This window comes from Apus apus, chromosome 3 (assembly GCF_020740795.1).
Source record: "Apus apus isolate bApuApu2 chromosome 3, bApuApu2.pri.cur, whole genome shotgun sequence".
In the NCBI taxonomy this organism is placed as follows: Eukaryota; Metazoa; Chordata; class Aves; order Apodiformes; family Apodidae; genus Apus; species Apus apus.
This window is the reverse complement of record NC_067284.1, coordinates 53,018,352-53,042,894: the sequence shown is the minus strand read 5'-3', so window position 1 is coordinate 53,042,894 and position 24,543 is coordinate 53,018,352. Positions and strand designations below refer to the sequence as shown.

The 24,543-nt window shown below is 41.8% G+C and overlaps 1 protein-coding gene across 6 annotated transcripts in view; it reads left to right on the top strand.

Moving 5' to 3' along the window:
- The window catches only part of MEIS1 (Meis homeobox 1), a 112,022-nt gene that overhangs the window by 76,050 nt on the left and 11,429 nt on the right, over nt 1–24,543 (top strand). For all 6 annotated transcript variants that reach the window (XR_007888916.1, XR_007888917.1, XM_051613683.1 and 3 more), the window contains one exon: nt 11,996–12,072. Coding sequence is in view for 4 of the 6 variants with exons in the window: in XM_051613683.1 (XP_051469643.1) it covers nt 11,996–12,072 (77 nt within the window). In the remaining 2 variants the exon portion in view is untranslated. The remainder of the gene's footprint in view (nt 1–11,995; nt 12,073–24,543) is intronic.

Sequence of the window (24,543 nt, the reverse complement as noted above, 5' to 3'; positions counted from 1 at the left end):
TTTTAGTGGTGACATTTTTTTGTTATTAGCTACTTCCCTTTAAATCTTGCTAAAACAAAAGTGGAGTTTTGTTCAGAAAGGAGCTTGATATTGAGAAAATTGATTATATGTCATTATCATTGTGAATTATTAATGATCATCACATCATAAATGTGCTGGAAGAAATGTGCCATCTCAATGCTTACGCTTCCAAATACGTTGATTGTCTCTTTTCTGGCAGTATCTGTGGAGACATCTGCACATGAATGGTGCTTGATGTCTTCAGACATTGAAGGAGACCATGCAGGAGAGGATGGAGGGGATGCCCAGGCTGGCAAAGCAGTGAGCACTGGTGTATTGTAGCTGACTCTCTTTGTATTTTTGAAAACGCCTGTTCAAAAAACCAGTGTCCTGGGTTTGTCCATCCATCATCCTGTAGAAGACACCCACCTAGGGTCTCACCTTACAAAGATGAGGACATATCCTTTAGGCACCCCAGGGTTTGGCTGAGTTTGCTGCTGCTAATCACCATATCTGAAGTTACATAGGCGCAGACAGGTTTGTCATTTCAGGGCCTGTCCTCGGAGCATTGGCCACCACTGAGCCCCAGGAAGTGCCTGGCTCCATGAATATTCCCACTGAAATGCAAAGTTCAGTCCTGTCAATCCTCCGTGAGGGAGTATACAGTTTGGTCTTTCGTGGTTTTTGAAAGCCAGGCAAAAACAGTGGAGAGCTGCATTGACTTTGAGGGGAAAAGGTTATTTTTTATGGGGAAGCCCTCTCAGTCCAAGCAGGTTGCCAAGAGAGGAGAGTCACGTCCTGGAGACTGTCCAAACCTTTTAAAAGAGGTTTTTATAAGGGCAGGAATCAATACGTAGTGAACTTGTGGGCAAATGCATGTTAATTTAGGGTTGAATCTGGAGATTTGGGGGAGAATTGGGATGTGCTTTTTTCTGGCTCTAGGGAGATCTAAATCACACTTTCTTTGGTGTGTGTCCTTGCACATATAAATACCATCCTGGGAATGCATGCCTGTTTTATTCTTAAATTCATTTGCATTATCAGACACATTTCTTTGCTAAGTAGGGTAAATAATTAGTCAGAGCAGTTGTTTTCTTTTGGAGACTCCTTAATTCATCTCTTGGAGTTAAATTTTAGGCCAGGCTGGTCAGAAAGTCTGTATTTCTGCACAGCTCTGCACCCTGAAGCCAGTCAAAGGGATTTCACACGCTAAATGGGTGTAGATAAATGAATTCTCTAGTCAGAAAGCAGAATTGCTTAGTCAAGTTTACCAAGCTAAAAGTCAGCTTTATTATTCATATATGCGATCTTACGGAACTTGGGCTATTTTAGCAGAAAGGAGCTCATTAGAGCTAAGGAACGAAAGAGATAATTTATGAGGGATTCTCATTTTAAAGGTAAAAATAATGGAGAATGAACTTATGGGCATACAGAAGCTGGGATGGATAAAATGAGAGTGCCTGAAATAGCTTGCTGGGTGTTGGGAAGTGAAGCCCAGCTCCAACCCAGGTAAATTGCATTCGAATTTCAACCTCAGATGTGTATGCACTCCTCTTTGGCAGATGTTGAATTGATAATGCCTGTGTGTTAAAGAATTCTGATTGTTTCTTTTGCCACCTTCGCAGCTTATGAAAATGCAAGTAGACCTGCCTAATGAATATTAATAAGAGTGGTGGCTGGATAACATATAAGCCCATGGCTCTTTGGAGCTCAGATGGGGTTAGTTGGAGGATTGTTGTAGCTGGGAATTTACATGCTTTTTAAGAATAAACTTCCCAAATGCTTTTATATTCTCCTTTAAAAGCTGTTATTTGTTAACAGTGGCATGCTTGTGCATGCTTGGATTTCCCCCCCCTTTCCCTCTCTAGATATATAGTGAGATTAATACTACAGATGAGATGACGGGTTTTTTTAAAACAAGGCAATTTATGAGATGAGGAGAGAAAGAGGCCTCATCTCTCAAACTTAGTTTCAGTCCAGGGTTAATGATATCAAAAGCAATAATTTATTTTATTTTTCTTGTTTATTTTTGCTTTTTCCCACACCCCATTCTCCCAGGCAGCTGCGGCAGTTGATAGAGGGACAGGGAAAGGACACTGATGAATTCTTCAAATGTCCTGCCAGGCTTTAAAGTACATTTAATGCAGTTAGTTAATAGGGCGGCTCGTTAGACCCATCAACGTGGACCTCGCACGTGGCAGTATAATAGGAACGAGATGGTGTTGGGAGGTGGCTGGAGCAAGGGAGGGCTCCAAGGACTCGACTCTTCAACCAGAGCCACATGGCCAGGCACTGCCACCTCCTCAGAGCTCCTGAGGAAGTCAGCGTGGCGTCAGGGCTCACTGGCCCCTCTGGCAACTTCCCTTGGTTCTCAAGCTTTGCCGGAGCAATCCACTCCAGGCCTTAATTTAATCACTTGTAAAAGTCCACATTACTAACCTTTTTGCCTGTGTCACAGGCCCCATTAGATCTGCTCTTTTTCCCAAGACCCCTCTCCCAAAGGCTGCTAATTATGCCAAAAAACAAGGTGTCTTTTGAAATAACTTCCGGCTCATTGAGAGCTGCAGGGGCAGGCTTGAAAAGGAGGACCCAAGTGGTTCCAAGCTCAAAAGGCAAATGAAATCAGAGGGATCTTTATTATTTTAAAAACCCTCTTGTCTTCATAGTAGGGACCTGTGCCTGGCTTTGGTACTGCTATGTGGGATGGAGCTGTTTTTTCAGGGTGATGCTTTAGGGCATTTCCCAGTGCTTGCAAGTGATGCAGAGGTGAGAGAAGGGTTTGCATTTGTTCCAGATCTGAAGATACTCTTGGAGGGTTTCAGGAAGACTCAGTGAGATTTTAATCAAGATTCAGAGATTAAAATGCCTCTGCATCATCATTGCTGCCAAATACATAGTAAGACTTACTCTGCATTCACTTTACAAGTAAACTTTTCCTTTCTAAAACTTCCAAACATGAGGAAAGCCCCCAACTTTGAAAAGAGAAACACACTGATGCAGCACATTTCCTCTTTTGCAAAAGGCCTTTTCTTTCCCTTCCCTTGTCATGACAAAAAGGCTTAATTTTTTTTTTTTTTTTTTTTTTTTTGTTAAGCCAATATAAGGGAAGAAGGAAGAGGGGGAGAGTCATTAAAATGCAGTTCTTTCAATTACGTCCCATTATTTGTCATCTTTATTGCTTTTCTATAGTTTTCATTGCACCTTTAATAGTACGTCTGGTCAGAAAAGGTGAGCTGGAATGTGAACACACTTGGCTGCCACCGTCAGTGCCTACGAGCTGTGCTCAAATCCCCGTCCCTGTAGATTTTAATGTCCCTGCAGACTGCTGGCAGCCTGCTTCCAGCTGTGGCAGGCATGATGCAGTGAATTGCTTTTGAATGTTCTTTACTCAAATAGGCAGTAATTACAAGCTTAAAGAGGTTTAGTGGTCCAGTAAACTACATAATCACCCTTGAATTAGCCTGGGCTCATCAGTTGCAGTCCAGCAACCTCAAGACTGCTGTTTGTATGCAGGCTTTATCACGTAGCAACCTGAGCAGCAGGTGTGGAACAGCAAGAATCCCCCATAAACACAACTGTCTACTGGGGACAATGATCTCTAATGAGATGAGGCTACAGCATCACTGTAATTTAAGTGGGAAAATTAACGCCAGAGAATGTGCACTTCTTCCAGGAGTCTCTGCTTCTTTGGAGAACAGCAGTGTTTTGCTGGCTTTTTTTTTCTTCCTTTCTTTTCCCTCCTTTTTTTTTTTTTTTTTTTTTCCCTCCTGGATCTTTAAATGCATCTTTTTTTTATGAAGAACACATTGTGTTTTTGCTTATAATTTGACTGGACTTTGTTCTTTTACAAGGATATGTTGTGAATATTTAATGGTGGATGGGGCATCTGTTCAAGGATTTTACATGCCAACAAAGTGGCATTGCAAAATAGGAGCTTTATCTTTTCATTTCCTTCCTCGGTGGTGATTTTGGGGTTGTTTTTTTTCAAATAGAAAATGTTTGGATGTAAAAACCCGCTTGTCGTGGTGTTGAAGATTGACACCTCCACAAAGTTGTTCCCTTGAATTCTCTGTGTGACTGCTTCATCCTTCAGTGCAAAAAAGTGGCCAAACTCATGGCAGGAGGCTTCCCAAATTGCTTGGTGGCTGCTCCCAAGGGTGCTGTCACCCCTGGAAACCTGCCTAAAGCTCCCACTCTGTCCCAAAGCCTGTGGTTGATATTAGGGACTTGGCTGAACACAGCAGCCCTCCCTTGCCCTGCTCGCTCCAGTGTGTAGGGTAGGGGAGGTGGGTGTAGGGAAGCATTTTTATCCCTGACTTACAGAGGGAGCTCCTGACGTTCCAAAGGCAGCCTGAGAAGGAGAGCAGAAAGCACAAATAAAAGGTTTCGGCTTAGCTCTGTGGGATTACAACCACTGGCGCTGGCATTTCCCAGAGATTGTGGAGTTATTTCCGAGCCCACCTGTTTAGAAAGTCATTTGAGGTAGATAAGGACAGTGACTTATTGCTGAGAAGAGGCTTCTGGTTGGGAGATATTTACCTGAGCTAATCTGTCTTAGGCTGGCTCTAAAAACAACAGCAGTGCTTTTACGGAGTTATCAGGTAGCCGGGATTTCCTTTAGTGTGCTGGGGCAAAGATATTTTTTCCTCCTTCCCAAAAGCTGCTCACCTAGGAAGGGCTGAGGTTCACCTTCCTGCCTTTCCACAGCCGTCTGATAAAGACTCTGGCTTAACTGAAAAGCTGGGTTTCAAGGATGTGAATTTCAGCTCTGACACTGTTGGAAGTTGGATGATGCATTTCCTCTGTTCCCTCGGTGTCAGTTGGATGTAATATTTCATTGTTTTTGGACATGTGCTGTGGTGGAGAGAGTTTTGCTGATCTTTTGGATAAAATTTTTCTTTTAATGATGTTATTTTTAGGCTGTGGTAGAGCAAAAAAAAGTAAAGAAGGTCACCCAGGTCACATTAGCACAAATAATCTTGACACTGGAGCAAAAATCACTTATTAAGTGAATGAAGAGAAGTTAATGTGTGTGTGCAGGCACTGTGTGTATGTTCCTGTGTGCACATACATGCAGGCACTAAAGGAATATTTAACGTGGGAAGAGCTCTGCTCGGTTACCTGGGCATGGGGCGGGAGTGTCTGCATAGACTCAACTTAAACTGAAGGCTGATGAGAGCCAGAGTAAGCTCCAAACACTGAGATCTATCAGAGTGTCTCCAAAAGGAAATAGCAGAAGCACCAGTGCTTGGACTAGCTGAAGCTCAACTGGAAAAGGCAGTGGGTAATAATATATGGTATGGAAGGAATAATATTGTAGCAGCCAGGGGATGGATCAGATGAGTTAAAAGGTTTTTCCATTTTCTGACTTCTGCAATATCCTGTGCAAGGGATGATCTGAACTTTTTTCCCTTAATGAGTGCTTGCTTTATGAATAATTTGATGGGGCCACCAGAGAAGTATTGGCAGCACATCCTAAGCCATACCATGTCTCTCCATCAGCCTTGGAAAGGATATTTATGTTAGTGAGTGCCAAAACTTGTTCACAGACAACTCTTGAAAAAAGTTATTTACAAAAGGGCAAATGGGAAAAAAAAAAAAAAAAGAGAAGCACAGAACACTTTTTTTTTTCCTCAGCACAGCTTCTTCATTAAAAAGTGTCACTGTTGCCAGTACCTCTTCCCCCCTTGCAAGCCCCCACAAATAAAATGTCTCTTCCACCTCCCTGCCTGCAAAACCAACCCAAGCCTTGTTGAATCAGGTTGCACTGTGAACACACATTCAGATGTTAAAACTTTGGGGTTATTGACTCAGTATTTTACATTCTGTGTTTGCCTTAGGAGAGTCAGATTCTGCCTCCTTTCCTCACTTTTTATTTTTTGGCAGGGCTGCCAAAGCAGCCTGCAAACCCTTTTGTAAGGGCAGTGATGAGCTCTGTCTCAGAGCCCCATCTCCTCAGAATGGGGTGATGCAGAAGTTGAGTAGCAGTGGCAGTGTGTGGCCTCACCATAGCAATACAGGGATGCAGCATCTTGTCATGTGGTATATTTTGATGCATTTTTAACTTTACAAGACAAAACATGCCTGTTGATTTTGCCTTCATAGTTTGCAGTTCAAAAACTTCGGCAGTGCCAGGATTTATTAACAGTAATGCTACAAAAAAAATCCTACTGTGGGGATATTAAACTATTATAACAAGTTGAAGAAATATTTTCTTTTGCAAGAGGAGTAGGCTGGCTTTGTCTGCAGCATGACCATGTCATATGGACTGCGTTTTCTCACTGCGCTGAAAAAGCAATGAGGAGTTTTAAATGCCAAAGCCAGCTCACACTTCAACAGCATTATCAGGCTGACTCACTGCTCTCGGCCAAGGAAAAGGCTGTACAAACTTTGTACCGGCATTTTTTTTCTTCCCTGCCTCATAGATGCATTTCTAATAAAACAGCTTCCTTCTCGGTGTTTAGTATTTCCTCCAACACGCAAGCCAGTCCCATGGGATAAACAGGATCAAGTTTGCAGCTTCCGAGTTGATTTTTTGTTCTTCCCCCCCTAGCAGCTCACCTCCACTTGGCAACTTTGTACAGCCTTGCCTGAATATTAAAGCAGCTCTCAGGGATGGTCTGTAAACTGATTCACGCAGCCTGCAAAACAGGCAAGGGACCCCAGGCATTCTTTTTATTACGCTGTCTAAATATGCTGGTGGCCGATGAGGAAAGCAGGTTGGAATCTTGTGACTTTGCTGATAGTGATCCAACCATTTTTTGGCTAGTTTGCAAATGCAGGAACCCCCGTTACTCTTTTGGAGGCTGGCATGTGTGAGGATCCAGGACTTAACTGCTATAAATTCAAGCTCTGTTCTTAGACTACACCATGCACTGCTTTTGTAATGCAAATGGAAGGCACAAAGTGTCCCTTTGATAATGTGCAGTCAGGAGACAAAAAAAGCATTCACTGCAACAGTAAAACTAATTTATAAAGCTGAGGGACAGTAGTAAAGCATTATGGATATTTTTTAATAATAATAATAATAATTTATCAGAGATCAACTTGATCACTAATGTAAACAGTTAAAATGCAAACCAGGAGGAGGTAGGAAAAGAGGAGAGATCCAGAAGTCTGTGCTGCTGCCTTAACTAACGCTGGACAAGTTTGAGGGATGCAAGGATTTGGAGTTAAGCAGAAAACCAATGTGCAGTTTGTCACCGGAGGGCTGAACCTCAGGCTTTCTTCTGCTTACTGAGTTAGGTGAGCTGGGTTACTCTTCAGAAACAAGAAAATCATTGTGTTGGGTGATTTTTTTCATTTTATACTGAGGTTAGAAAACTGTTATTAGGCACTCCTAAAGGTATACATTTTTGGGGGTAGTTTCTCTCCATCACCTACCAGAGTCTCAAGGTCATCTTGCCTTGGTGCATCACCCTGAGCTCTGGAGGAGGCATAGGGCTGGAGGAAGGGGATAAAAGGACTTCCAAAATGGTTTTCCTGGCACGGTCAGCCAAGCAACAGCACTGCTGTGATAAGGGCGACACTGGATGGTTGCCACGACGTCCTTACAGCGGAATGTCCAACCTTTTGCTTGGGGATTGCTTCTGTCTCTGGGCTGCCATGAGGCTGGTTGGAAGTGTTGATGTTGAGGCGGCTTGGTGCCACAAGAAGTTAGTAATTTGGGGGGTGAGAAGGGGTGGCTTTGCCTCCTGTTATCTCAGCCATACGCTCTGGGAAGGATTATTTTAATCTTTTTCTGCAACCTATTATGATGCACTGCTATGGCAGGCAAGGCTGAGATTGTGAGAGTGTTATTGATACTGGATTACAGATAAGATAAAGTCTGTTGCTATAGTGGCATCCAGCAGTTGCAGCCTGGGGTGGAAAATTTGAGGAAAGGAGTACATTTGGACAAGGGGTATAATTAAGAGGCAAACTTGGATCCTTTCCATCTGTATCTGCTGGATACTTTACCCATCAGCTGTAGTCAAAGGTGGTAAAAAAAACCCACAAATCTTATTGTTTGTTTTGCTAAGAATTATCTTGACTGCATTAAAAAAGGGCTTTTATTAGGACCGCTGCTCTCTAAATACCATTCATAAAACAGTGATGAGAGAATACGATGGAAAGTTATATTTTTCTCTGTGTCACTTTGATTTCTTTGTTACTGCTAAAATGACTGCTCTGACTCATATTTTGCATAGTTATTTTTACCTTTTCAAATGTTCCTTAACTGTTCGTATTACCCTGGGCAAATCCCCCAGGGATAATTTTCATTTACATGCAGACTTTGATGGTGTTATTAAGCAATCACTTTCTGTACTAAGTCATTATTAAAAGTAACACCACAGAGCCTCAAAAACACATTAATGGTGCCAAACAATCCACATTTCAGCACTAGATTTATGGGAAGGGAAAAGCACTAGGTCTCATACCATGCAGTGGATGCAGCTCTGTAGAGCTGTAGCAGCAGTAGGCATGATCAGAAAATAGCAGAGCCAGATTCAGAGTCCTTATCTGTTGTATCTGTTGTCAGCTTTATTCTTTCAAATGCTTTGTTTTTTCTTGCCTTTTTTTTTTTTTTTTTTTTTTTTATAACCTGCCTGCTTCCTACTTCTTTCCCCCCTCCCCCCCTTGAATTTGCTCTTTTCCTCTGGCCTTGGCAAGGAAGCTTGTCTGCAGTCTTTCAGTATACATAGGCTGGCACAGTTCTGAGAAGGAGGGGTCAGCCTTCCCATCTGTAATCACTGTTTTATGGCTTTCACTCGAGGTGTTAATGCAGATCAAATGGGAAACACTCCAGCAAGAGTGTTACAGCTTCTCATGCTGCCCTGCATAAGGTCCCAATCGTTAATTCTGATTATAAGACCTAAAGGTAATTCTGTTTGCTCTCCTAATGCATTGTAGCTCTCCCGGTGGTCCAGCATCCCTTTTCTCCAATTCCCATCTTGATCAATTGTTTGCAAATAATTAAGCTTTTAAGAGATAATGGTAGGAGCTAATGCACACAACAAAGTAAAGGTCTCAAGTCACTGTTTATTGAACAGTGGTACAGTTTGCTTTGATATCCCAAAGTGATCCAGAGTGATAGGTGGACTTGCCAGCTGGAGTCAGTGTAGTGTTTCTAGACGCACTTCCATGTATATTTCTGTATCTCTTTATTAATATATTACATAGAATATCTCAAGTTGGAAGGGACCCATAAGGATCACAACAGTGAACCTCCTGCTCCTCATGGACTACCTAAAATTAAACCATTTGACTAACATATATATAAATATGTATTTATATATATTTTATACCTACACACGCAAATGTCATATACATACATAGGCAAAAATACACACACGTACCTCTGTGCATGTGTCTTTATCCCTTTAAACAAACATGAGAAAGCTTTTGGATGGTGCCTGTCATTCTCACAGGGGTGAAATAAAGACCTAAAGCAACACTTTTGACTGAATTTCCTATTTCTTCATAAGATGGCAGTTCTCAGGGTTTCCCCCTTTCTTTCCATTGCATTGTGATGTCTTGCCTTTGCCTGTAGCACAGGCCTTCCTAGCCCTGTGGGTGGGAATGCAACAAGGCTTTGAATGTTTTTATAGCAACCTACCCTGTGGCATGCTGATTCTTTGTCAAGCCATTTTTTTAAATTTTTTTTTTTTTTAGCCTACAAAGGAACAACTCGTATGATCTGCAGAAGGCTTATATAATAAGGATGCCCAATGTTTAAGATTATTTTAAACCACACCGGATCCTAGTTAAAAAGCCTGCCGCATTATGAACCTTTAGCTAAGAGGGATTAACTACATGAAGTCCTGGGCTGTCATGTGAATATGGCAATTACAGATTTATCACAAAATTAAAAGTTTATGCTGTGCTAGGATGCGGAAAAAAAAATAAATCAGATGACCATAAATATACCATAATTTGAGGAATTTGGGCTTTGGGACTTTTAAAGCAATTATTTTTACAGTGACTGTATTATTCTGAAGGCTAATTTTATCCAGTCTTGTCCATTTGGAAAAAAAGTCCAGAACAATTGGATACTGCTTAATGGAGACAGAGTTCTCAATTCCAATAGCTAGAGGCTGTCTGGTAATTATTGCTTGCTGCATGAAATTAGACACAGTTTGTTCAATTACTTAAAATTAGATCACATGTAAGGTGGCAATGTAAAATAAGGAAAAAAACGAAGAATAATTTTGTCCTCACTTGATAGAAAAGTAATGAAATGGGAAGCTATAAAGATGAAAACGTTACAAATCATCTCTGTAGGGTTTTTTTTAAGAGAAGCAAAATGTTATGTTCAGATAGATGGACATAAGTCAAGTGCAACTGTTTGTTGTGGCTGAACATTTATATAAAGTGGATGATAAAATTCATACTATATTTTTGCTTGTGTAAAATGCAAAATACCCATAAAAAAAGAAGTAAAATCCCTTTCCCTGTGTTTTTCACTTCAGAATTCTGGAGCTGTTTCATGTACATGCAGAAAATACAGAGGGTGGTTTAGAGGTGTGCAGGTTACCTGTGGGCTTACTATCAAGCAATAGTATTTTTAACATACTGGAAAGTTACTCTTCCATTTTCGGGGAAAAAAACCCGTACCTTTTGGATACAACGGGCTTTGAAATGGGCACGTCGGGCAAAGGGAAGTTGTTGGGCAAAGGGAAGTAGCTGAAGTTAAAACAAAAATCCCTGTTTAGTAAAATGAGGTGATGCAGTCATGTGACATAGCCTTTAGATGTCAAATTATGCTGTTTACAAGAATATATAAAAACTGCTAAATAGTTACGATACCAGTAAGATTGTGGAATTTTACGAGGTTTTAAATTCTTATGCTTTACAAGGTTTCAGTTTACATCTCCTGTAATATTATGCCAAAGAATACATCCAAAGAATACGGGAATGTTTCAGGGGAAAAAAAAGGGGGGATATATGTGTATAGCAGCAAATACTTAGTGAAAACCAACTGCTAAATGGGACACTGGGGTAGGTCTAACCGGTTATAGCAAATTCTCTTTATTGAAATGTTATTAAGTACCTTGTAGCTGACCAGGTCTTAATCTGATGTGTACTGGGACTTGGGTGTCCAGGTTAGGGGCTAAGCCACATCCTCAGTATGGGGTTTTTCCTAGGAATTGTTATGTTTGCAATGTTTGGCCATTTCCTTTGGGGATGGTGACATTTTTACATGGAAGGAAAGGACAGAAATGATATTGCTAATGTAATTTCCAAATTTCAAACTTGGATGTGGTTTTTGGTGTTGATTTGTTAAGCAATCTGTACTTGTGCAGAAGTGAATTTTCTCAAAAAGCAATCAAGTTCTCACAAGAAACTTAACTTGTGATTGAATTTTTACATTATCTTCAATTAAACCAGTATTTATTTTCTGTCTCTTAGGATTAGTGCAGTACAGCTATGTTAATGTCAGGCAAAAATGTGCTGATCACTGACCTTGCACTGGCCTGTGTTCAAAACCCAGGCGTTTGTTTATGTTCAGGATGCTGATCTTATTTGCAAATTATTTTGGGGCACTGGCAAGATTTGTCTTCACTATCTCAGAAAAACATCAGAGTGTTTTAGTTTTACAGAGAAGTGCTTTATTGCTTGCTTTATTGTTCTGTGAAATACAGAAAGAAAACGGGGTGGTTTTACTCTGATCGGTCATTCGAGACATGTGCAAAAACTTACAGCTAATGCAACAAATATCCTTCTTGAGTATCAAGGTACTGCCAGTATCCTAAGCAGTTATTTCTCCACTTCACTAATCTTTATAATTGGCTTGTCTTTTACTGCCATTAATTAAGTGATGTAGTAGCCCATTAATAATTATAAAAGAGTGACACACCTCAGCATTTTCACCTTTCAGTAATAGATGTCACACTTCTGTGTCTTTTTTTTTTGGAGTTTTTGTTGTTGTTGTTGTTTAAAATTTAAAATAAAAAGTTGGCAAAAAAAAAAAAAAGAGCATTGTTTTAAATGTATTTATTTTTGTGTCTTCTAGCACCCTTACCCTTCAGAAGAACAGAAAAAGCAGTTGGCACAAGACACAGGGCTCACTATACTTCAAGTGAACAATTGGTAAGTCATTTTCTTTAGTGTTTCTATATGGCCACTGGCACCTTCTGGCTAATGCTTTGCATTTTTGAGGACACACCTTTCCCTTGTTTGCTCCCCCCTTCCAGCATTTTTTGATGCAAAGGTGATATATTTGGGCAAATTATTTCAGTTGTGGGAACTAGGAGGTTTGCTGTTGCAGAAAACTAGCAGTATTTATTTTTGTCATTGCTTTCTCAGTGGGACTGTTTTCAGTGTATTTGCATATAGGTCCTGATTCTGACTGATGATGTGTCCTCTTCAATAAGAAGCCACATTCATTTTAAGAACTTTGTTCTTGGAAGAAGTTGAGATGTTTGGGTGAAAAAAAAGGGGCAATTGGTCCCTTTTCTTCAGAGCATATTTTTATTTTGGGATGTTGCAATCCTTTTTTTAATGTTGTTAGTGGTTTTCTTCTTTTTAACTGACATCTCTTTTCCACTTTGTTTAAAAAGTCTAGTTTTTGAAAGCTTGAATAAACTTGGGGGACAATCTGGCTCTTTGTTGCGGAAGTACGGTGTGGAGCAATTTCATTTAGTTATTCCAGCTAGGGCTTGCTGGAATCCCTGATCTGTTGTAGTAGTGATTTGTTTGAAGATTAGGATCCATGCTATTTCTTCAGTGGATTTGGGGTTGCTAACTGTTCAGGATGTGGTGAAGGCAGCTAGTGAAAATTAGTCATGATTTAAGTATAAAACAAAACAGCAAACCCTTGAAAGAAAATGTTTGATTTATTACCCTTTGTTACTGCATTGAAATGCAGGTTTCTCCCACTACCCCAGAACAAGTGTCATATTTGAAGTGTATTGCAATCTAATACCTTGTAAAACGGAGTGTATCTAATTAATTGTCCTAATATTTTTAGATTAGTGTTTATGATGGGAAACCTTATCCTCTTTGAAGTAATACCCAGAAAATGGCCAAGGCAAACGGCAAGCCTGCTGGGGAGAAGGGAGGGAGCAATGCCAGTTTGCAGACAAAAGTGTTTTCTTTTCTGTTCAATAAGTGTCAGAGATTAATATTACTGAAGCTCTGATTACATGGCCTAATCCATTTTAGTGAATAAATTCGGTCTTGATGTCCATTGCACCTACATTAACAAACCCTTCTCTCTCAGAGAAAGTAGGAGCCTATGGGAGAGATTGCAGATATATTAAACCCCATTACTGAAAATGTAATTTCTGTCAATATAATCCCGTGTATTCTTCAATTTAGTACTTTAGAGATAACAAGCTACTTACAATATATTTGCCTTTGGAGGATTAATTTACAAAGTGCACTATCTGGGAGACGCAGGCAGGCTCACATAAGCATAGCTTGTAAGGGTTATCAATTTCTGTGACCCCACAGCAGCCCTGGGAGATCAATTTTTTGAAGCCCTTTAAGACACTGAATAAAGGAAAATGCCAAATACTTAGTATATTTAAAGTATGCTTCCAAGTTACTTACTTTAAAACAGAGGAATAAAGGGCATTAAACATAAAATACATGTTATATGCAGACATAACCTGTGATATTTTGGCTCAGCCTGGAAAAAATAGTGTTTGCTTCAGCTTTACATCCTCCAACCTTCATCCAGGAGATACCCTAATTTATATGATTGTCCTTCAGTTTAATGAGAGGTGCTTTGGCCACTTGAAGAGCTGTGTGTGTTCCTCAGGTGTCTTATTTAACGATGGGATGGAGCAAGAGTGTGCTGCTTTGGAGGGGTCCAGGAGTGTAGGATTTGACATGGGCAACAATGTCCGTTTATGATGGTTCATCAAATAATTTTTTTGAGATGATGGACATAGGAGGCTTTGAACTAAAGCTGCTGGAATTTCTCCTGAGGGACTTTCCAGGGTGTTTTTCAGTCTTGGGTTTGAGGAGTTTTTACTTTGGCTGGTTGTTAGATGTGTTTTTATAAGTTCCTTATGTGCAAGGGGAAAAAAAAAAGGGAAAAAGTAGGTCAAAATACATTATAACTGAAGTCTTGTGGATGTAGGGCAGGCTTCCTCTGCTTGAGCTAGTTTGCTAATTCTGCTTTGGTGTTACAATTGTATAAATTATTGAGACAATTCCCCTTCCTTCTCCAGCCCCATGAAGATTTAACGCTATAAAGCCAGTCAGGATTTTCTTAAATCACAGGTGATGGGCAGAGATGCCAAAAGAAAAGTAATTCAGCCCCTTTTTTTTTTGCAATGGGTGCTAAGGAACAAAGAGGCTGTGAGGCTGGGGCTAAGCATGCAGGTTGCACAGACACACGTGTGCATCCTCAGGAAACATCCAGCCATGGGGTAACCAACAAACTGCTCATCCCCTCCCAAACCCTGGAGGGTATGGGACAACCCTTTTCCAACCTTCTCCTGAATCTCTTTTCTTCTAAGGCAGTATGCAGGAGAAGAAATTCTTTTTTCCTAAATTGTTTGCTTTAGAGAGGAACGAATGTATTGTTTCTGCTTGACTTTGCCTTTCTTCAGCAGGCTCATAAGTCATTCAGCCACAACTTGCAAAAAATTTTGCCTTCCTTCTTAGATTCTTCCAAACTTGTTAACACATATGTACATTTTTGTATTAATGATGAGTCATTGTAAATCACTGTTGCAGAGATTAAATAAAATGCTGAAGGGCAGGCTGGGTGCAGATCAGTCATAAATTATTGGCAGCAACACAGCATGTGGGAATACATGAAATGTGCATGAAAAACATAAACTCATGTCTCGTAGCATGGTCGTTAGTCCAGACTGGGAATGCTGGCTTTTCTGGATGGAATTAGAAGTTTGCCACAGAGCAGGCAGTGAAGAGAGCATTTGTTTGCTGCAGATTGAAAGTATTTAAGCAATTTTTATTTTTTTTTGGTCATATTTTGAATGCCTTTACAGTATGTGCTAGTTGCATACTTAAGTTCTCTGCCGTAATGAAAAAAATTGTGTTTTTCACATATGGCCTGGCCGGTGTTCAGACTCCCTATGTTGATGCACACAACTCCTATTGATGGTGGAGAGTCACAGGAACGGGGTGATTATGTGAGACATGCCAGAAAATTAGGGGTAGGGCACATGTCTTGGAAAATTCCTTTTTCTTGGGAAAAAGGACCCTGACCCTTTTGCTTGGGTTGTTTTTTTTTTTATTATTTAAATTTAAATATTTTATTTAAATGTAATCCTCAACTCAGAAGATTTTTCCACACATGATGATTTTCCTTGTGAATCACTGGCGTTGCCCTTTAGGACCATCTTTTTTCCACAATCAGATGTTTCTATTGTGGGAAGAAGGAGCAAAAAAAAAATTAAAAAATACCTATAGCAGCTAGGAAGGTAGCAGAGTTCAAGATGTTGTTAGTCTAAAGGAACTCTCCAGGCCGCCGTCTTTTTAGTTGTTTAACCCTGCAATGATTGAGGGTTGGAAGCAAGGATGATGTGAACTAGAAGGGGCACTTGTATGATCTTGACAGCATGATGTAGATGGACATGGAGGGGACCTGACCAAGTCCAGATTAATACAGTGCTTTTCCCCAGTGATAAAACTTGCAGTTGAAATACCCAGGAGGTGTGATCCAATCATTTTTTACCTCAGCTGAGAGCCAGCCAGACTAGATTGAATAATCTATACAGTTTTCTTGTTTAGTATATCCCAGCTGAATCTCTTCCTGTTAAAAACTAATGGTAAATAATTACTGGTGGTAATCTATGGAGAAAAGAGAGCAATTCTCATCAAGGGCTGCATTAGGTGTCAAGCACTTGATTATGTTCTAGGTGCACCAGATAAATGTCTGCGTATTTGCAGAATAATGTGCCTATATAACCTGTTTGTGCATGCCTGTTTGTGACTGTCTCTCTACACAGAGATGAATACAACTGCATTAAAATTATCTTTAAAAAGTAATTAAGTTTGAAAATTCAAATTCTTAAAGCTCCAGCATTTTATTAGGTGTTTCCATTCTGTTTTTTTTCTAAAATACCCTTGTACTATCTGGGACACAGACTAGACAATGATGGAGCAGCTAGTCAGTATTTTATCCTACCCTCATTCTTCAGTGCTTCATTTGTTGAACTGTATTCAAACCGTGCTTGAATATGAAATTAATAATTACTGCTGGGCTTTCCTATGGTGTTTGCTGCTGTAATACCCAAGTCCTCTCCTGACCTTTGCTTGCCTATATACGCATACAGGGTTGTAGATCTGCGTGGTATTCTTGCATCTCCCCTCAAAGAGAAAGAATAGGGCTGTCTCAGTTCACAGCTGAAGAAGTGAGGCTCAGAGAGATCCAGGTCCAGCACACCCACTGATTTTGGGTCAGTCTGGGAACTGTGAGAAGACTCAAAATGACAGCAGGTTATCCTCATTGAAGGTCAAATGACTAGTGGAAACTCAAAAATTTTATCGCCTCCAGATGTGGTGGTGTTAGGTCATAGGCTGGACTTGATGATCTTAAAGGTGTTTTCCAGCCTTGGTGATTCTGTGATTCTGTGATCTTACATTACCAAGCTCCAGTGCTGGGCATAGAGGAGAGACACAAGAAGTTTGCATTTAATGCTTTCCTCAGCAATTCCCAAGTAGTCAAAGGCAGAGCTGAAAATCCCCTTCTCCAGTGCAGTGTTCAGCTGCTTCAGCCAACACTGCTTTGCCTTTCTTGCTGTTTGCTGCCTTATTTGTTCAACTTAGACAAAGTTTATTTCTTGTAGAAATTAATTTTTCTACATTATAGTGCTTGTTCTTATAATAAATATATCCATTGTTTGGGTGGTTTAGGTATTGGGCCCTCTCAAAAATTGTACAGTGAGTAGGTAACTGAACTGCTTGCATGTAGAGTAGATTAAAGAATAGGGTGCAAGCAGCTCTAGTAATACGGTTTCCTAATTCTTAAGTTCTTAATTTTATTACCTTGACCTCCTTAAATGTCAGTTTTGCATATAATTTCCTAGGCTTGCAAAAAAGCCCAAAGAAACCACAAAACTCTTAGAACCCCAAGACCCCCAAAAAACAAATAAAAAAACCCCAAAGAAACACACTGGAAAAAATTATCAAATAATTTCAGTTTTTCTAATGTCATTCTTGTAGACAACTGAAGTTATTTTTGCTGAAACTTTATAAGGAAGAATTTTTTAAAAGTCTCCCAAGACCAGCCTGAAGATGAGTTTGAAAAACCTGAGATGGGTTTGCAATGGGAAGACTGGACCATCTTACTGTATGTAGCACAGCCAGCTCAGAGCATAGACACCCAGAAATACTTTATTACTTTTTTAGCCCCATCACAACTCCCCTCCAGCAGGAAATTTTCTGCTGCCTCTGTCTTTGCTCTCTGGTAACTGCAGTGGTAGAGTTTTGCTGCTGTAGTTGCATGGGGCAGGGGATGAAGCACTTTGCCGTGGCAAGGGCAGGCATGTGGCGTGGTGGGGACAGGAGGATTTTGCACTTCTCATGGGAGCTGAGTGGGGAGCACTGCTGCAAGGGGTGTCCTGCCCATCTGCTCGCTGGCTGTGCCCAGCCTGGCTTGCAGATGGTGGGGTTACAGATGGAGCAGATGGGGGGAGTGCAGATGGGGCAGGTGGGGATGCTGCAGATTGGGAGATGTAGATGGTGGCATGGGGGCAGATGCTGATGGGGCAGATGGGAGATGCAGATGGAGGCGTGCAGACAGGGACAGATGCAGAATGAGGCAGATGCAGATGGGGTAGATAAGAGGATCCAGATGGGGCAGGTGGGGGGATGCAGATGGAGACAGATGCAGATGGGGTAGATAGGAGGATGCAGATGGGGCAGATGCAGAAAGCCCCTGCCTGCCACTTCCATGGATGAGGAAGGGAGAGAGGAGTGGCTGCATGGCTCTCTATCCTGTCACCTTCTGGTAAATAGTCACAGGCCTCTGTTTTCCCACTGTGTCATTGTATGCCTGGGGTTCAGTGCATATAGGGCACACCTTCAAACGTCAGGTGGTTCCCACATGTTGATGTCCACATCTCTTCGCTCAGTTCCATCGCTGAGGGTGATACCCTGAGCAAAAGGCCAGCATATGACCAGTGCACCACTTTAGTTCCACTTAAGCACTATTTTTAGGGTGTAAGAGGGGGAGGAGGCTGGCAGGGAGGGTGCATAACAAAAGCAGGTGCTGATCCTATTCACAGGGGTGGATTTTTACCCCTGCTGCCTACCTAATCACAGGCTAAAATAAAGAGTCAAGCTATTTGATTTGCCACTCTGCAGAGCATGTCGCATGCAGAGGTTTTTAGACCTAGATGCGTAAAATATCTGCTTGTTTTCAGATGTATCTGTTACTGCTTTTGTTGCAGTAAACATATTAAACGAGAAAAGGTCAAGATGCAATTTAAATCTATGTAAGAACATAACAAATACTTTTCTCAGTAATCAGATACAGTAAATACAAGTACTTATTTACTAGTAAATGTTAAAACATTCACAAATTATCCTCTCAACTTCAGCAATACAAACTTAACTGTCAGATTTTGGAAACTATTTACTTTCCTTCTTTATGTGATTCAAGAATATGTATACAGATGTTATTTAAATACTATTTTGTTAATGGGAATACATGTGAAAGCAGGAAAAATAGGAGTAAGAAAGAATATATGTTGCAGGCTTAACAAATATATATTGTTTGTTATTCCAGAGTAAAATAAGACAGTAGGTGTTTGCAACATGAAAATCATGTCCCCCTAAAAACCCACAAAACCCCAAGCAAAGAGTTTAAAAAAGATTCTGGCTGGGTGAATTGTTATACCATTTGAGCAATTCAGAATATGTGCGGTAAATTAGCTGTTCTAAACATCCCATGTGCCAGGCTTTTCAGGCAGATTTTTACATTTATGTTTTCACTAAGTCTTAGCTAATTGTTATGCCTTTCACCTTGAATGCCAATTGTAATAATAATATTACATCTGTAGTCTATTTCTCTGTTCTTAAATTACAGCAATCAGGAATACTCACTAGGTAAAGTCCTGTGTAGTTACTCATAAGAAAATATTGAAATCAGACGAAAAAATGTTTAGCTTGCATATTGCCTTAGACAGCCCTGGAGAGCTGCCAGGCAGCGAAGGTATTATTAGAAAAGCTGAGCAAATAGCTTGCAGGGGGAAGAGCTGTGAATTTAGAGCCATCAGGTACCATTGTATCACCGGATTTTAGGCTGGTTTTTCTTTTTTTAGTTCAGTAAAGCTATTTAAAAATACAGCACAGTGGTTTAAACCTGCAGGGTTTGGTTTCGGCATGTGGGTTTAAGGAGTTTTGGCACTGAACACAAGTGTTTTTCCAAAGAGGGCAGGTGCTTGGAGGAGGTGGATAAACAAGTTTTTTGGGGAAATATCCCCTTTGGCCTCTGGGATTTCAGGTGGAGCAGGGGAAGGGTGTTTACCCTGGAGAGCTAATAGACCCTGGCAGTCTCTGTGTGCCCCAGACTGCCCCAAAACAGGGGTCATGACATGTAGGAGCACCAGGCGAGGATGTTTCCCATAATCCTTGCATTGACACCCCCTGGATTCAGGCTGGGCAAAACCAACAGAGGAAACACCGTTTATTTCAAGAGCAAACCTGGGATCATTTTGCGCAAACTAACAGATTACTTAGGTGCCCTGGGCATTGCACAAATAAAATAACGGGTGCTAGTCTATTCAAACAGATGCTTTTTTGAGAGGGAGAAAGGTTGGTTCCCACCACAGAACATCATACAGCACGAAAACGGTTTACTTGCCAAAAGTCTTGACTAACAAAAGGTGCTCAGCACTGGAGAAGTTAATATGCAGCCAAAAAAAAAAAAATATCCTGTTTTCCTTGAGCTTTTCGTCCTCTCCTGGGGTGGCTTCATACCTGACAAACTTTTTTTTAGTCAGTGAATTAATATTCTGTGACAAATGTGCTGTCAGGTGTCAGGGAAATAAGATGAAAAGGGGCTGTGCAAACATTCACTGCTCGCTCTTTTCTGCGCTCCTGCCCTAGCTTTGCTCTGCAGGATCAGGGTAGGGGTCAGAAGGCTTGAGTTGCTACTTTTTATTTTGAAAGGCTGAGATTCAGGTGTGCATTGTCTCAGAACAAGAGTTGGGCTTTAAAAAAAACCCAACATCCAGGACACTGTTGTGTTGTGCAAATGCTGCACTGCAAGCAAGGAAAGGACTCTGCACAATCTTCTGTAAATACAAGTCTCAGGACTTGATTTTGCTTTAGTGCAAGAGGTCATAGAATCATAGAATTGTTTTGGTTGAAAAAGACCTTTAGAATTATTTAGTCCATCTGTGAACCCAGCTCTGCCAAGTCCATCTCTAAACTGTGTCCCTCAGCACCACAGCTACACATCTTTTTAGTATCTCCAGGGATGGTGACTCCACCATTTCCCTGGGCAGCCTCTTCCAATACCGGATGACTCTTTTGGTGAAGAATTTTTCCTAATATCCAATTTAAACCTCCTGTGACACAATTTGAGGCCATTTCCTCTAGTCCTGTTGCTTGTTAACTAGGAAGAAGAGACCAGCCTCCACCTCACTATAACCTCCTTTCAGTTAGTCGTAAAGAGTAATAAGGTCTCTCCCCTCAGCCTCCTTTTCTCCAAACTAAACAACCCCGGTTGCCTCAGATGCTCCATGTAAGAATTGTTCTCCATACTCTTCACCAGCTTCGTTGTCCTTCTTTGGACACACTCCAGCACCTCAATGTCCTTCTTGTAGTGAGAGGCCCAAAATTGAACACAGTATTGGAGGTGTGGCCTCACCACATGCTTTTGTCAGGAAAAATACCCCTGATATATTAACTCTCTCTCTCTCTCTCTCTATATATATATATATATGCATACACATATTTACCCTCAATATATTAAAGAAAAAAAAAAAAGAGGAGGGCAACGGTTTGTCATTGTTTTGCAAGTCAGGTTTTGGTCTATTCTTGTCATAGCTATCTGAAGTGTGTTTACATACAGTTTGCCTTTCTGGTATTTTGTGCTTGCACAGACCTGATCTCCACCTATTTTGTGTCAACAGTTGCCGAGGTTGGTGTAGAGTGATTAACCATTGTGAACTGAAACGCCAACGTGTGGAGAAAGGTGCCCTCAGAGACCCTCTCTCGCACTTACATCAGGTGCTGGCCGCGGGCTGCACCTGCATAAAGCAAACTCCCTGGTTCAAAACTCAGCCTAAAATATTAAAAATGGGGCAAATGTTGCCTCCTTCTTGGCTAAAACGATTTTCTCTGCTCCAAAACTAAACACAGCCTGAGGCACAGGGCGAGGACGTGCTTTCGAGGGCGTGCATTTGGCCCTGCCTGCCCTGAAGTGATTTGGGTGTAAATGGTGTATGGCCGGCTCTACCAGCATTAGTGCTAACGAGGCTTCTGCCTTTTATTTTACTTTTAAAAAAGAAAAGAAATGGCAGCAGATGCTGCTGAAAAAATATTGCTTCCACAATTCTTCAACAAAATCTAGGTCATGTAACAGTTTCATGGGTTGTTGTTTTTTCCCCTGCCCAGGCACTACAATCCTTGTAGCTTTTTGGCTAAAAACACAATAGCAATGCTCCTTTTAAATTCATATTTATCCCAGAAATGTCTGACTTCCAACCTGGTTTATAAAGGTGGTTTATACCATCCAGGGGGATGATCCTTAAGCTTTCTATGTCCTGTGGTCTTACAAGTTCTTTTTATCTTTGACATTCCTCTGACCTCCCTGTGCATGTTTTGCTTGTGTTGTTTTCTGAGGATGTCTTTTCTCCTGCTCTGAATAAAATGCTGTCAGGAGTAGGATTATAAGCAAAATGAATTACTTCACTTAATGGGAAATTATGTTTAGATGAAGTAGATTACGAAGTAGGTTATTAGTAGTGGTTAGAAAACAGTGTTTTGAAGTAGGATGTCTTCTGGGGGGAATTTGTCCAGAAGTGTGCGGTGGTTTTTCAGGTTAGCTGTGACTCAGAGTTGTATCTTTTGTGGTTTCGGGGGGGTGGGAGGGGGGGGCGGAATTTTAAAAAAAAAAATTCAAACCAGTTTTGCAGGTGCCCACATCACTCAAAATAGTGGTGGGGAGGATGAAACCACAGGAATCACAGCTTCCCTTCTCTGTGCTGAGCCGACGTCTTGGGCCATAGACCAGAGTGATGTCAAAGCCTATTTCATGTACAAATCTCAGGTCCCATACAGGGGTTCCTTATTTATATATAGCTTATATATAGCTTTGGTGGCTCTGGGCTGTTTTCCCCCAAAGACACTAGTCAGGGCTTTTGGTTTGGCCACCCTGGGTTCGCTTTTCCTTGTCCTTTTTTGGTGACAGGTTATGGAGTTACTCCTTAAGTGGCCTTCTGAAGATGAGAGGAGGTGTGGAGATCCACCCAGGAGTGTGGACAGGGCATTTCCCACATCCTTCAGTGAGCAGGAGCACACTTAATCCAGCAGCAGAGGGGGGAGCAGCCTGCTTGGGCAGGAGGATTGAGCATGGCTTCCAACTCCCATGCCATAGGCGTTCTAGGTAGGAGTGAGCAGGGAAAAAGCTGTTTGGACAAGGGTCTCAACTTGCTGCATGGAAAAAAGATTGGACCTCAAAGGAAGACCCCTATGTTTATATTACTTGTGTGGCAAGAGAAAGCTCAAAGATCATGCAGGCATCTCTCACAAACACTACATTTGCTTGGATAAGTGTTCATACTGGATTAGCAGAGGACATGGAAATTACTGAAAGAGAGAGGAGTGTTTTCAAAGAAATAATGAGTATTTTGCTATTAGTTCTCACCCATAATCCCTGCCATTGAGCAGGACCTGGATTGTTGGTGTGATCTGCTGAACACAAGCAGCTGGCTTGCACTGATGGCATGCACCAAACCAGGACCTGAGTTAGGTAGTTCAGGTATGCTCTCATGGAGGTTTAGATGGAAAGTTGAGGTTCAGACCCCACCTCAAAGGTGGGATAAAACCCTGAGCTGGGAGGTATTCATCACAGTCTGGGGTGCTCTCAAGGGTTGTGATGAGCCCAATGTACCCTCTGCCACTAGTGTCTGGGGGTTTGTGGCATCATCTGCACATGGAAGGGCATACATTTCTATCCCAGCAAAGTTAGCGTTGAGTTGAATCTCTCTCCAAACCTTCAATGGAGCAGCAACAAGGCAGCATCAGCCCTTGGGTAGGGAGAACATTTTTTGTGGGAAGCAAGATTTTGGCTGATAGCACGTTGTGTACCCAACTACAGTGCTGTGTGGAGTCCAGTGCTGTCCTGGGTGTGAGTTAGAGCAGCCCTAGTGCTGCTCTACTAGATGAATCCTTGCCGTATTCCTTAAAGGCTAATTGTGGCACACGGAGATCAGCAGCGTACAGCTGCGCTGGGATTTGGGAGCAGTGAGGAGACAGGAGGTCAGCTCCGCTGGCGCTTTGCCATGTAAAGATTTCCCCTTACATCATCTGGCTGCCGAGGGCAAGTTTACATCTGCTTTTCACCCTGAGGGAATTGCAGTGTCAGGGAATGAGATTGCTGTGAGCCTTCCCCTGCAGCATGGCCTCTGCTCCGGCTCCCTGGCATCAGCAGGGAGATGCCTGGATGCTGGACCTGGATTTTCACCGGAAACTTGCCATGTTGGCTGAGCTTTTTTCAAGTGGGATTTGCAGATGGGAGGGAAGGAGGAAAAGGATGAGAGCATACCAGAAAGGCTAACAGCAGCTTGCCTGTGATGTGGGAGGGCACTGAGATGGGCAGAGCAGGGAGGAGCATCTCCAGGGAGCCCTTTCCTGGGCATGTCAGCTCTTCACTTCTTCCTAGCAAGTTCTTCCCTTGTTTTCCATTGAGAATTAACCAAATAAATACAAATAGGCTTTAGCTTCATCCTGCTGGGGAACAGGGATATTTTTGCAAGACTAGGAAAGTGTTTCCTGCCCCACTTTCTTCTAGAAAGACCCATGGAGCAGCCACCAGCTACAAGCAGAGATGGGGTTAGAGGAACAATGGGGACAAGAGCAGAGCCAGGAGCCTTCTACTTTGATGGGAAGCAGTCAGCTGTCCCTTCTGCCCCCACAACATGAGCCACCACCAGGCTTGCTGCCACGCTGAAACGGTCACCACAGCTGAGTGGTGTCCCATGGGGCAGGTGGCAGGGTGCTCCCCCAAATCCATTCTGTTTATTTGGAGGCAGGATGTGTCCCACAGTGATGGGAGAAGAAAGAATGGTCTGGAGCAGGAGGGGGAGTGGGGTTTCAGGGTCTGGGAGGAGAGCAAACACAGGAGGTGGCCACAGGTAGAGCTGGTGCACATTGGGCCAGCCGAATGTAGGGCACAGCCAGCTCTCTTACAAGAAGTGCATACCTGATCCCATCTCTCTGTGTTCTATTTTTGCACTCAATGTGCTTGCTGCATTAGCAGGGTTGGCTTGCAGGAGATTCCACAGCACTCTCCTGCTTTAAAGCTACTTTTCTGAATGCACCACATGAATCCATCGGTGGGGTCACATAGTAATGCTTGAAGTCAGAAGCTATTTTTAAAACTAAATTGCAGAGCCACACATGGCT